At 45.7% G+C, this 12626-nt stretch overlaps 1 protein-coding gene across 10 annotated transcripts in view; it reads right to left on the bottom strand.

Annotated features, from left to right (window-relative positions):
- CABIN1 (calcineurin binding protein 1) overlaps nt 1-12626 on the bottom strand; it is a 90927-nt gene that overhangs the window by 15761 nt on the left and 62540 nt on the right. For 9 of the 10 annotated variants that reach the window (XM_070951135.1, XM_070951137.1, XM_070951138.1 and 6 more), the window contains 3 exons: nt 5915-6097; nt 5402-5703; nt 3912-4025 (listed from right to left, as the gene is read on the bottom strand). In XM_070951135.1, coding sequence (XP_070807236.1) covers nt 3912-4025; nt 5402-5703; nt 5915-6097 — 599 coding nt within the window. The remainder of the gene's footprint in view (nt 1-3911; nt 4026-5401; nt 5704-5914; nt 6098-12626) is intronic. The other variant, XM_070951142.1, reaches the window with a different exon arrangement.

Raw genomic sequence — 12626 nt, 5'->3', positions numbered from 1 at the left:
GCTTCACGCCACTGCATGAGAGCTTCCCGGAAGGGACCCCGAGCGGCCCAGAAAAAACTCCAGATAGCATTAGACAGGCAGATGAAGACCCCGCGATACTTCAGCCTGCTAGTTCTGCCTTCTGTCTTCCAGGCTGAACTGACCAGGGGGCTCCAGCTCAACCTTTACAAAGGGGAAGTCCGGCTGCTGGACTAAAGTTATCAAAAACCTTCTAGAGCTCTTTCTTTTGCAGTTCACACTTGTGCCCCGAGGCCACCTCTGAGTGGGAGGCAGAAGAAGGCAGTGCCTGTACCAGGGAGGATTCTGCCAAATAATGCAGTAAGATTTGTCTGGCAATGAATCAGTGAACACCCAGAGGCAAACAAAATCATAACTAAAAGTCCACATGGCTTTTGACAAAAGAGATCATGCCAGATAAATCTTACTGCATTATTTGACAGTGACAAAATTAGTGGACTAGAGGAATGCTATGGATATAATTTACTTGGACTTCAGCAAGGCATTTGATAAAGTAGACCACAACTTACTACTTGATAAGATAGAAAAATGTGGGTTAGGCAGCATCACCACCAGATGGATTTGTAACTGGCTGACCAACCAAACTCTACACAGAGGGAAGTATGCAGTGGGGCACTCCAAGTTTAGGCCCAGTACTCTTCAACATCTTTATCAATGATTTGGATGAGGGGATAGATGGGGAACTCATCAAATTTGCAGACGACCCCAAGCTGGCAGAAATAGCCAACACTCCAGAAGATAGGCTTAAGATACAGAAGGATCTTGGTAGACTTGAACACTGGGCGCTATCTAACTAACAAAATGAAATTCAGTGCTGAAAAAAGTAAGGTTCTACATTTAGGTAAGAAAAACCAAATGGTATAGTATAAGTGGTACCTGGCTCAACAGTACTAATTATGAGAGGGATCTTTGAGACCTAGTGGACAACCATTTAAATATGAGCCAGCAGGGTGCTGCAGTTGCCAAAACAGCCAACACAGATCTAGGCTGCATAAACAGGGAGAGAATCAAGATCATGTGAAGTGTTAATACCACTTTATAATGCCTTGGTAAGGCCACACTTGGAATACTGCACCCAATTTTGGTCACCACAATGTAAAAAAAAAATGAGACTAGAAAGTGTAGAGAAGAGCAACAAAGATGATTAGGGGACTGGAGGCTAAAACATGAACAGTTGCTGGAATTGGGTATGTCTGGCTTAATGAAAAGAAGGACTAGGGGTCATGATAGTAGTGTTCAAATATCTAAGTATCTCTCACGAAGAGGGAGTTAAGCTATTCTCCAAAGCATCTGAAGACTAATCGAGAAAAGCAACCTAGAACTAAGGAGAAATTTCCTGACAGTGAGAACAATTAATCAGTGGAACAACGTGCTTTCAGAAGCTGTGGGTGCTCCAACACTGGAAGTTTTTAGGAAGAGATTGGACAACCATTTATCTGAAATAGTATAGCGTTTCCTGCCTGAGCAGGGGGTTGGACTAGAAGACCTCCAAGGTCCCTTTCAACTCTGATTCCATTCCATGCCAAAGAAGAGAGGGCAGAGAAAGAATAAATGGATCGTGTCCAAAGGGAAGAGATGTGCAGAGGGGGTTCCTGTGGGGCTTTCTGGTGTTCTATCACGTGGTTTTTGTAGAACCACAACTATGCATTTCCATACATTATTTTTCCTGGAAAATATCATTATCTGTATCTAATTGAAGTGAATAGGTATGTAATTGAAGTGAGATTGTACAAAAAGTATATATGGAACATGCATGATATTATATTGTAATATATGCGAAAGAAAAAGTGTTAGAAAAGTATGTATCAGACAAGTCGCACCAAGTCCAATGTTTTTAAACTGTATACTTAATAAAATTTATATAAAAAAAGAAAAAAAAAGAAAATATCATTATCCATATGCTCCATTCTCACTTTTTGTAACTAGGACCAATTGAGCAGTAAGCAAGAAACATCCCCTTATTCTGGGCATTTTTCTGGAGGCATCTGCATCTCCATCTCCCCTTCCATGCGACTGAAAGGCATAAGTCTCTGGCAGTGGGGGCTCCCTTTCTCACATGGCAGACCCAGTGGTGGGTTTCAAAAATTTTCACTACTGGTTCGGTGGGCGTAGCTAGGTGGGGGGGAGGCATGTGACTGAGTGGGTGTGGACAACTTGATGTCGCTCACGCCCACTCAGTCACATGACCCCCCCACCCCCACCTAGCCACGCCCCAGGAAAAGGTAAGAATTTTTTTGGAATTTCCACCTATCTATCCCCGCCCTCCCTTCACCAGTCACCCCCGTTTCCCATCCTTTAGCGACCCTGGCCCTAGCCCTGCTTCCTCCCCCCCCCACCTCTTTGTTCGGGCTGCTTACCTTCTGTGGTGGCTGGTCCAGAGTCCGGAAGGCAAGCTGACCAGAGTTTTCGGTGGCCCCCAGTCAGCCGCCGCAGCTACAAAGCGGCTCTCAAAGAGGCGGTGGCTGGCTGCAGGCTGCCGAAAAGTACTGGAGTCATAGAAAAAGCTGCTGCTGTTGCTGCCATGTTCTTTGCTTATCCCATTGGACTTGCAAGGCAATGGGATGCATGTGCGCAAAGAACATGGCGGCAATGAACATGGCGGGTGGGGCAAGCGAGCAGCGACTGGGGGACTGGTTCAGGGGTGTGGCCAGCTGGCTATTCAGGGGTGAAATGCTCCTGATTCGGACCGGATCGCCCGATCCGGTAGCGATGGAGGCGGGTGATATGGAGAACCGGGAGCAAAAATCCTTGCCCCCCCCCATGCCCAGCTGAGCTGCGCGATCATCAGAGGCTTTTTTTCTTTTAAATGCCTCTGACGATCCAAGCTGAGTTGCCTGATCGTCAGAGGGTTTTTCAAAAACCATCTGCCGATCAGGCAACTCAGCTGGCTGAAAAGTTTTTTTCCTTTAAATGCCTCTGACGATCCAAGCTGAAAGCATTTTTTCGCTGGGAGGTTGCAGAAAAAATGGTTTTAAAAGTAAAAAAAAATTAGCCACACCCACCCAATCACATTACCCCTCCACCAAGCCATGCCCACAGAACCGGTAGTAACCAGTTTTAGATTTCACCACTGCGGCTATTGCTACTGGTTCGGTGACCTTGACCAAATTTCTGCCAACAGTTCACGCGAACCAGTGCAAACCAACTGAATACCTCCTTTATATCCCAGTGAGATGAATGGAAGATAGAATCTCGATTCCCTGCCTGTAATCTCTGCACCAGGGCCTGGAGAGCTGCTGGGGCTAACACCCTTATACTCATCTAAAGGGCAAAGGTCCATGAGAGGGTTTGAACCACAAAGAGTCTCAAAGGGTAAAAACGGCAATGCAGCTCCTGCCTCCCACTGGTCTGTGTAACTAGACAGAAACCTCCTTTGCCACAAAGTAGCACAACTCTTCTCCCATAAGGGCATTTTTAGGAACTGGACTTCTGGCCAGCCACATTCATATCAACTGCTCTCAAGGCCATGACTTGGAGAGCATCCTCATAAAACTTTAAATATTTCTTTTGTTCTCCATGGAAGGGGGTGAAATGCTTCCAAATTCCTGCCATTAGTTTATTTGTAGTAGGGAGGTATAAAATGTCTTGTTCTGGGGACACAGATGCTGCTCTGACTCAAGCAACCACCTCCCTGGAGTGATGCTGCTCTGCTCAGCCAAGTCACAGGCTGGACAGAGCTGCCCAAGGCCCGCCCTCCTGCTGCCCAACAGGAAAGGAAGGGAGCAGCTCCAGAGCTGCAGGTGAGGCGTGGGGCAAGGAGGTAACTGTCCAGGGCAGAGAGGTCCTGCTGGGTCCTGGCCTGTCTACCTAGAATCTCGCCTGAGGCAAAGGATACAAGCAACTGGGGAAAGCCAGAGAAAGCACCCTGTTTGCAGCCCGGGCAGTCCACTTACGTTGAAGAAGTTGGTCTTGTTCCTCTCACAGAAGAGACCCTGTGCTGGCATGTGCCTCAGCTGCTGCCAGGGGAGACTGCTGCCTAGCAGCACATCGCGCGCCCACGGCAGATTCTATATAGGACAGAGTGCAAGAAAAGAACAAATTGGTTGGCAGGAAGAAGAAGCCAGGGTTGTGCAGCTGCTGCAGCCCCTCTTTCCACCCCTCCCTCCTTCAAAATTCCCCAAGGTACCACTTCTTGACCTAATGCACACATTTCCCATCCCTGGGCAAAGCTGAAAGGCGGAGAGGGGGAGGGGAGAGGTAACCGGGACTCCCAGAGACAAAATTCAGTCTTCAGAACCATAGATCTTTTTCCTCAGTGGGAGAGCTGGGTAGAGCAGAGCCTCCATGAGGGTCCTGGAGACAGTTTTTCTCCTGGTGATCAGGTGTCCCAAAGATGCTCCGGACTCTCAGTCCTGCTTCTGGCTGCTAAAAGGAAGGCAGGTTTTCATCCCACCCAGACCAAACGTCTTGCTCTACTTCCCTCCCTGTTATTTGGTACAGAAGGTCCCTGCCTGGAACGGGAGACAAGGGGGCAGGGGTAACGTGGGGAGGCTGTTTCATATTCTGTGATGGGCCCGGCCTTTCTTGTTGCACCAGGTTGGGCACTACCTAGTTTTGTGCCCTGGAAAGAGGGACGCAGGGTGTCCACAGCTCTCCCATCTTGGCCCAATATTGATTTTAATTAAGGTGGCCAGCAATAGGGATGGGGGAGTCAGGTGTGTGGGATCCTTTCCAGAAAGAGCAACTCTGCATGGGTGCTAAACCTCCTGTGGCTGGGAACACACCTCACCCGTTTAGTCTGAATCTTCATGTTTGAGATCGTCAGATTCTCTTGATTTACAGGGTGAGCTCTCTTCCCATACACTGATACCTAAGTACGAGACTCCTGGTACATTTTAAAATTAAAATCCATCTTTTATTCAAGAGCAAGGCAACCCTGATTGGAAAAAGCTTCTCCCTACCCTCTGAAAGGAAGAAAAAAAATCCAAAGAAACTGAATCCAAAGGAAAAAAATCCAAAGACGGTTGTCAAACATCCACTGGTATGTATGTCAGAAGCAAAGCCAGGCTTCCCAGGCATCTTTTATATTATTTCCTCTTGAGACTAGGTTTCTAGTCCTTAAAAGGCCCTTGCAAGTTAATAATGATGGACTAGCAGAGTCCCAGAGGCCTGGGAGCAGGAAGTTGGTAGAGGGACTCTGCTGGCTCCCCTCCACTGGCACAACTGCCCTGCGTGGTGCTGCCCTTCACTGACCCCTCAGGACCCCCCACCTTGTTTTGGAGCTGAATCCAACTCTGTTACCAAGGTTCCTTCTGCAGGTAGAGCCCTCCAAGGTCCTTGTATATGTCCAAGGGTCCTGGCCTGTTTTCTCCTTCTGTGAAAGGTTAATTGTCCTGGCCTTGTCCCCTCCCCTTACATTTGCAGACTCCTGGCCCCCAACTACCTTATGGGTGGGACTGCAGGCATAGAGGCAGGCCAGGCGGTAGAGACTCTTGTAGTGCTGGGGGAAGCGGCTGAGGCAGAGGTGGAAGGCGGTGATGCAGCGCTCGGTCAGGAAAGTGCGCTGCTCCTCCAGGTCTGTGGGGAGGCCCTGGCCGAACTGGCTGGTGCAGAGGGGCTCTGCTGGTCTCTTGGAGTCCCTCTGGGGGAGGGGGGGAGCAGAGGCTTTGGAATGTCCCTGCGGAGGGGGCTTCTGCTCCGCAGCACGGCAGGCATCAGGACTGCCCAGGGGGTCTTCCAGCTTCCCTTGAGGGGCCAGAAAATAGGCAACATTACCCTCCCTTTGATCCAGCTCACCCAAATCCCCAATTGCCTTGTAGGTAGGCAGAAGGAGAGCAGAGAGGCACCCCTGGCCCCAGCTTTGCCTTTTCACCTCTGGCAGCAGAAGCCCAGGAAGGAGCCTCAGGCTTTCCTTCCCTGGCACAAGGCCCAAAGGCTCCAGGGTTGCTCAACTTACCCCTGTCCTCTGTGGGTGCCAAGCTCTCTTTCCCGGGTGCTGTGGCGTCCGAGCAGGAAGCCAAGGGCCTCCCCTCGGGAAACATCTTCTTGCTGTTGTCCGGGAGGCTGGCAAGCTCCATAAAGGTGTCCTGGGTGGAATTGGAGTCCGAGAGCCCCACCGCCGTGCTGTCCTGACTTCTGTCTGCACAGGAGAAACAGGGACACAGGTGAGACAGTGCTTTGGCGGCAACACCCCCCTCCCCTTTTTTTTCCAGACAGCGGCTGCTGTCACCCCCCCCCTCCATTTCAGCATTCGGTGTCTAGTAACGCAAAGAGCAACAAATCCACTCATTTGTTTCACCATGGAGGCTCTCCTCTTACAGCCCACTAACACTTCTTCCTTTTGTATATCAATTTTAAAACTTTCAGCTAGAAGTAACTGTAATGGCAGGGATATTTTAAAGCTCTTAGCGTTCAGCTGACTATGGCAATCAGTTGCAGCAAAGCCAAAGGCCTTGGCTCCTTAAATATGGAAGCAGCTATTGCATTACAAGCGTTTGGGGAAGATGCTCCTTTTCATCAGATATCTTATCCTCAATTTGTAAGCTAAATAAAGACGTGCACAGTATAGCAAGCAATGAGAGTGACATTTAAAACTTACAAGGAAATGATTATAATGAAAGGGTAAATTGAGAACTCATCTGAGGATGGCTGAGAAGCTACAGAATGGGAGATTGTCCTGACAAACCAGAGAAATCGTTAAGTGGCTGACATTCAGAAGCAAAAGGCAACGTGGGTGTGCTAAGCTGGTTCTGGAAATGCTGAGCCCACCAGGAAGACATCTCCCTCCACCACACCACCCTCAACAAGCATACATGCAGCTGTAACCCAAATTGTCTAACAAATCTTCTTAGACATTTTATTAATGAATAATCCTTAGTTTTCAAAGGGCTACAGGAGGTCTAAGATTAGGTTCCCCTCTTACAAAGAATAGTGAAAACCCAAACATCTGCAAGGCTGCTCAGTTTTTGGCAGTCAGGTACGAACAAGCAGATCCACACCTGAAGAGTTCAATTAACTGGTTTCCTGCTCAAGCCTCTACATAGGAGAAGACTGACAGTTTGCAGGTAGGTAAGACCAGATACGGTTCAAGGCATTCAAGGAGGGCCAGACTTTGCCCTTTTGCGCCTATGTATGGACTTAAGACTAATTCCTCATTTGACTCTTCCCCCTGGTTTGGCTAATCTCCCTCCTACATTGACTGACAAAAATCTTCCAAAACTAATCTTAAATGCAGGATAGTAGGAAGCAAGCAACACTGATGCTTGACATAAGGGGAAATTTTGCAGCAACAGCTGACTGCAAGCCTACTTCTTATTCTTTTTTTGGCAAGGTACTTCAGGGAAATGATCATTTTTAGTTGTGGCTGGACTAAACACACACATATAGATATGAACAGAAGTATTTTTCCCATAAATTATTTTTTCTGGTGAAAATTCATTCGGTCTGTTCTGACACTAGGAAACAAAAGACTGGCTCTGTTTGCCCAGAAAGTATTAGCGAATGGGAGGAGGGTCCCAGGGCAGGATGCCTCCTTGCAAGGGCAGGAGGTAGCAGTTCTCTAGGAAGCACGCGCGCACACACACACACACACACACACACACACACACACCCTGCAATTCAGCCATGAACATAGGAGGGAAACATCCTAAACTGTCATTTTTCATCTTTAGGGAAAGCAACTTTGTTTATTCTGGCTCCTTGATCCAGCTCCTATCAATCTTTTAGTAATTGGAGGGGCGGAATGAGGTATCAATATCCAACCTAAGCTATTTGATGTGGCCTCAAGGTTGGCATGGAAAGTATTCTTATGCAGAAGCTGCCCTCCAGCGAAGGGCCCGGGGCTTCTATTACCAATATGGGCTGCTTTTTCTGCAAGATTGGAGGATGGTGTTTTGGAAAGTACCTGCTATATTTAAACAGATATATAGACGTCTGGCTGGGTTTAGACTTGTCCAACCTTTGTAGGAATAGAGGGGGAATTAGACAGAGAGGCCACTGAGAGCACCCATGTACTCTGGACACCCATTTGGACGGGGGGGGGGGGAGGTATTCCTGCCATTTCAGAGGGGTGATTTATTAAAAAATGGGTGGTCTGGGAGAATGTCCTTGGACATTGAGGAAAGGAGCTGATGGCTCTATTCCCCACCCCCACTGCCTGGAAAGCTTAGAGGGAGGGGTGAAAAAGCAATCCAACCCAAGGAGAAACACAATCCAGTCCAACACAGGATAGAACCCATATTAAGGGATGAAATCTACTTTTTTGTCACAATCACAATCACATTCACACAACAAATTGCTGCTACCAGAATTAAGAACTAGAGGAAATGGATTTGGCAGCCTATTGTAAGACAAAATAACACTTCTGCTCAGAATTAAATGGCAGATTTTGGCAGACCTCAACTTATTCTGTCATTTTTGACAACTGCTTATCTAGTTATGATGTATACCTTTTATTTCCTGTGAGCCAGGAAAGTGGAAGTGATGGAGCTGTTTGCTTTGGCTCTGCCATTTCTTGCTTGATGAAAACAGCCAGAGGAAAGGATCATTAAGAAACAGGGAAATTTAGTAAGTGGTAAGATGGTTCTCTGGTGGAGCTTTGCTGTGAAAAGCACTTCCTATAAGAAGGAATCCTCTACACTCTAAAGCCATTTGTTCCCTCTAGTTCCTCAGAGTGCAGTGGCAGTAATTAAAACCTAGGGGAAAGTCTTCATCCCTCTGAAATTTGCATACAAACAGAAAGCTTTGTACACATTAGGAAATATTATAAAAGTGTTCATCAGGGAAATCAAAGCATCAAAGAATGAAAGCAGAGAAATTTATATTAGCATAAGAATAGCAACTACAAACTTTAGGAGAAGTTGTTGAGAAAGTATCAGGTCCCTAGAAAATTAGGAAACCAAGAGATGACATGGCTGAACACCATGGGATCAACATCATCTACTCCTAAATCATGGGTCAGATAGAGTATGCTGTAGAAAAGATAGCTAAATATAATGTTGTTTTTTCTGCCTAGTCACTTTGACTATACCAGCAAGGTGGGCCCTGGCATTAGATCAGATACCCACCAATCCTATGGATTGGTGCCTGCAAAGTGTTGTTATTTTTGCACATCCTCCATGTGTGTGGGGTGATTTCCAAGAACTCACTTTAAAGGTCTCTCTTCATCCTGCAGGGAAAATTCCCAAAAGTTTTAGAGTCACATAGGACAGTGATTTAAGAGGGCAGTCTTACATCCATAAAAAAAAATCTTGCCAGCTGTATTGAACAATTTTTTTTTATTGAAAAGTTTTACAAAAAAACCAAAAATTTTCTTCCCCCCCATGTTTCCCCCACCCTTTCCCTCCCCTCATCCCCCCTCCCCCCCAGACTTCCCAGAGCAAAATACAAGGTATTTCATTTAACAATCATAAAATAGATTAAACTACTTATCCTCAGACTACTAACTCCCCCCCTGAAACCTTAACTCCACTATAGATAACATAATACTTCTAATACTTAACGTTTATTCATAAGCTATTTGATATTTTCTTGTCTGATACTTATTTTGAATATAATCAATCCATCTTCTCCATTCCGATACGTTTCTTGTGTATAGTCCTTCAAGTACGCTGAGATTTTCACCAATTTTTCTTCTCTGGCGCTGATGCCACAAAATGTGTACCTAATCTTGAATTTATCAAATATTTTTGATCTAATAATCTGATATGTGTTTCTTGCAAGCAAATAACATCATTGTTAAATTGTTTCAAGTAGTGAAATACTTTCTTTCTTTTTTGTGGTGAATTTAGGCCATTGACATTCCAAGATAGGAATTTAGTTGCCATCTTTAGCCTTTCGAAGCCGTATGAGCATCAGCTGAAGCTCCTCCTCCACCTTATTCTTTGGCCTAGCCCCCCCCCCCCCCCCGCTTCTGATTTTTGGACTTCTTGAGATAAATCTTGAGATTGTTGCCTTTTTGATTGTTGTTCTTGAAGTTTATAAGTTGATCGGGTCAGTCATTGTACTTTCGGCTCTCCCTTCTTGGGTGGTTCCAAAGTTGGAGGTAAGCCTCCAAGATCCAAATCTTCTTCCATGATAATTCCTCCAGCTGCAACTTCAGCATAGGTTTATATCTGTTTTCCATCTTTTTCTTGTTGTAACATCTCCATTTTCTTCCTCTCCCTCCCCCACCAGTGAGGGTGGGTATCCAGCCTTTAAAACATTTACATAGAAGTCTTTTGCCTTCCAGACTGTGTTTAACCGGTATCTTTCTCCATTATAGACCAATTGGAACGTCCCATCTGTATGCCACATGTTGATTTCTCAGCTCATTTACCAAAAAGCCAAAGTCTTTTCTACTTCTCAGCATCTTTGGAGGAATCTCTTTCAAAACCACCACCTCTTGCCCAGCCACCTGAACTTTATTCTTGTAGGAAGCTTGTAAAATATCGTTTCTGATCCTCCTGGTTGTAAAATAGATCACCACATCTCTTGGCAGCTGTCTTTGTTTTGCCAGCCAGGAATTAACCCTGTAAATTTTATCAATTTGGCTTGCCACATCTTCTGGTCTTTCTTTAATTATCTCTGCAATAGCATCAGCACAAATATCTTTTAAATTTTCTTTACTATTTTCTTTCAGGCCTCTCAATCTCAAAGCAAACTCCATGGACCTGTATTGTAACATTACCAATTCATCATCCACTTTCTCTGTTCTGGTCATAACATCTCCCATTTTGCTTTCCAAATTTAAATTGGCTTGATTAATTTCTTCAACTTTCCCATCAAGCTGGATAACAAGGTTTGACAATCCTGATACAGCATAAACAATATCTTCTCTTATTTCATTGTGTTTCTCTGCAACCACTTCCTTAACTGAACTTATATCCTCCTCAACTTTCTTTAATTTCCCTTCCACAAGTAATGTTAAGTTATTCATAGCTTCTTTCATTGCTGTTGCTTGATTATTCATGGCTTCTTTCATAAATTCTTTAAAATCATTAAGTGCTGCCTCCTGACTCTGACTCTGTGAATCAGCCGGAAGTTGTGCTTTCTGTGTCACCACTGACACAACTGGAGAACCTCCCCCTCCTTTAACAACTCCTGGTTTCACTTGTTTAGAAGCCATTTTTCCCCCCTTTTAAAGAGATCTTTTTTTTCCCCTAAAGCCACAAAGTCCCTTAAACAACTTTAAAATGTTTGTAATTTATAGTCTCTAATTTATCAGGCAGGATAGTTTTTTTTTTCTCCACAAGCTCTCACTTCCCAGCAGTTAATAAGCAGCTAATCCACTCTCCCAGCGCAAAGTTCTCAATAAGCACTTTCGTTTCTGGCTTTCACTTTCAAAACCATAACAAAGATGCCATCTTCAGCCTCCAGCTCAATGAAATTCAGTTTGAAACAAAGTAACTTCGGAGTTAAGCTCTGTACTTTTAAAGCTTGTTCTCCTGTTCTGCTCTGCCTGTGCTTGTAATCAGTCAAACTCACTTTTGAAAGCAGGATCGGATCGTGGCTTCTCGCTCTGCTTTCGCAGAGTCGTCCTGGCTTCGGAGCTTCTTGGCAGGCTGACTGGGGAGCTCTCACCCTCCAAGCCTCTGGAAATATTCCAGAGGGCTTTCGGGGAGCTCTCCTCTCGCCCACCGGCTCTCCTCTCCTTCTTTTCCCGAAGGGGAGGTTTTTCAGCTGCCAGACAGCCGGTTTGCGCTGTCAAAGCAGCTTTTACGAAGACACAGGGCTGGCGGTCTTAAAAGACCGTCCATGGAGCCTGCGGTGCCGACCGGAAGTCCTGTATTGAACAATTTTTTGTGAGCCTCATATTGTGGCAGAAATCCCTAAGTCCCCTCCCTGTGGTGAAACTGTGCTGAGCAACATGGAAATGCCATGAGAAGGGCACAATGGAATGACTACCTGCAGAGGGAAGCTCACTTACACAGGATAATTTATTGAATGTTTTGTTATGTGTTCGATTTTATGATCTTGTCTTTTCTGTCAGTGGCTGTAATATGGTTTTGATGTGATGTCAGTTTGGGAGCAGGCATTGCTTCCCCCAATGGAGTAAAGACAAATAGCTGTTCCGGCCCTGCCTGGCCTTCTGATTCAGCCATGGTGGGCTTTTCCTGGGTGAAAAATGGGATAAAAGCATCTGATTGCCCAACAAAAAAAGATAGTTAAAACAGTCAGGCTGTAGACCATCCTGATCTGGATCCATTGGTCCCAGTTCTTCAATTTGGAGGCACCAAGACCGAATGTCTAATTTTGACTCGGCTTCAAGGTTTCTTGAAGCAGATTGCCACACCCATTTCAATACAATGGCAGGCCCGGTTTGGGAATAAGTCTGGCCTGGTCATCTTAGGGCAGTGTTTCTCAACCTTGGCAATTTGAAGATGGGTGGACTTCAACTCCCAGAATTCCCAAGTCAGCAAAGCCCATTTTTAAGCTGCCAAAGTTGAGAAACACTGCTTTAGGGGATGCTTTTGCAAATGGACTTGTCTGTTACCCACAGTCCTTTCTTCCAGAAATGTAACTATGCATATTCAAAACAACTGCTCAGGTTAAGAATAAACAGGAATGGATTCAGCAGAAAAGCGAGAGGGGGCCCAAGTCTACCCAGCCATCATCAAGCCAATGCAGGGTGCAGCAGCTGAACCTAGAAGGCTGTTGCCATTGTAGGCTTTTCCAACATTTGCACAGCC

Source organism: Pituophis catenifer, unplaced genomic scaffold, assembly GCF_029215685.1.
Source record: "Pituophis catenifer annectens isolate HBS135680 unplaced genomic scaffold, rPitCat1.0.hap2 SCAF_10, whole genome shotgun sequence".
In the NCBI taxonomy this organism is placed as follows: Eukaryota; Metazoa; Chordata; class Lepidosauria; order Squamata; family Colubridae; genus Pituophis; species Pituophis catenifer.
The sequence above is the reverse complement of the archived record's forward strand: the minus strand, read 5'-3'. Positions and strand labels throughout refer to the sequence as shown.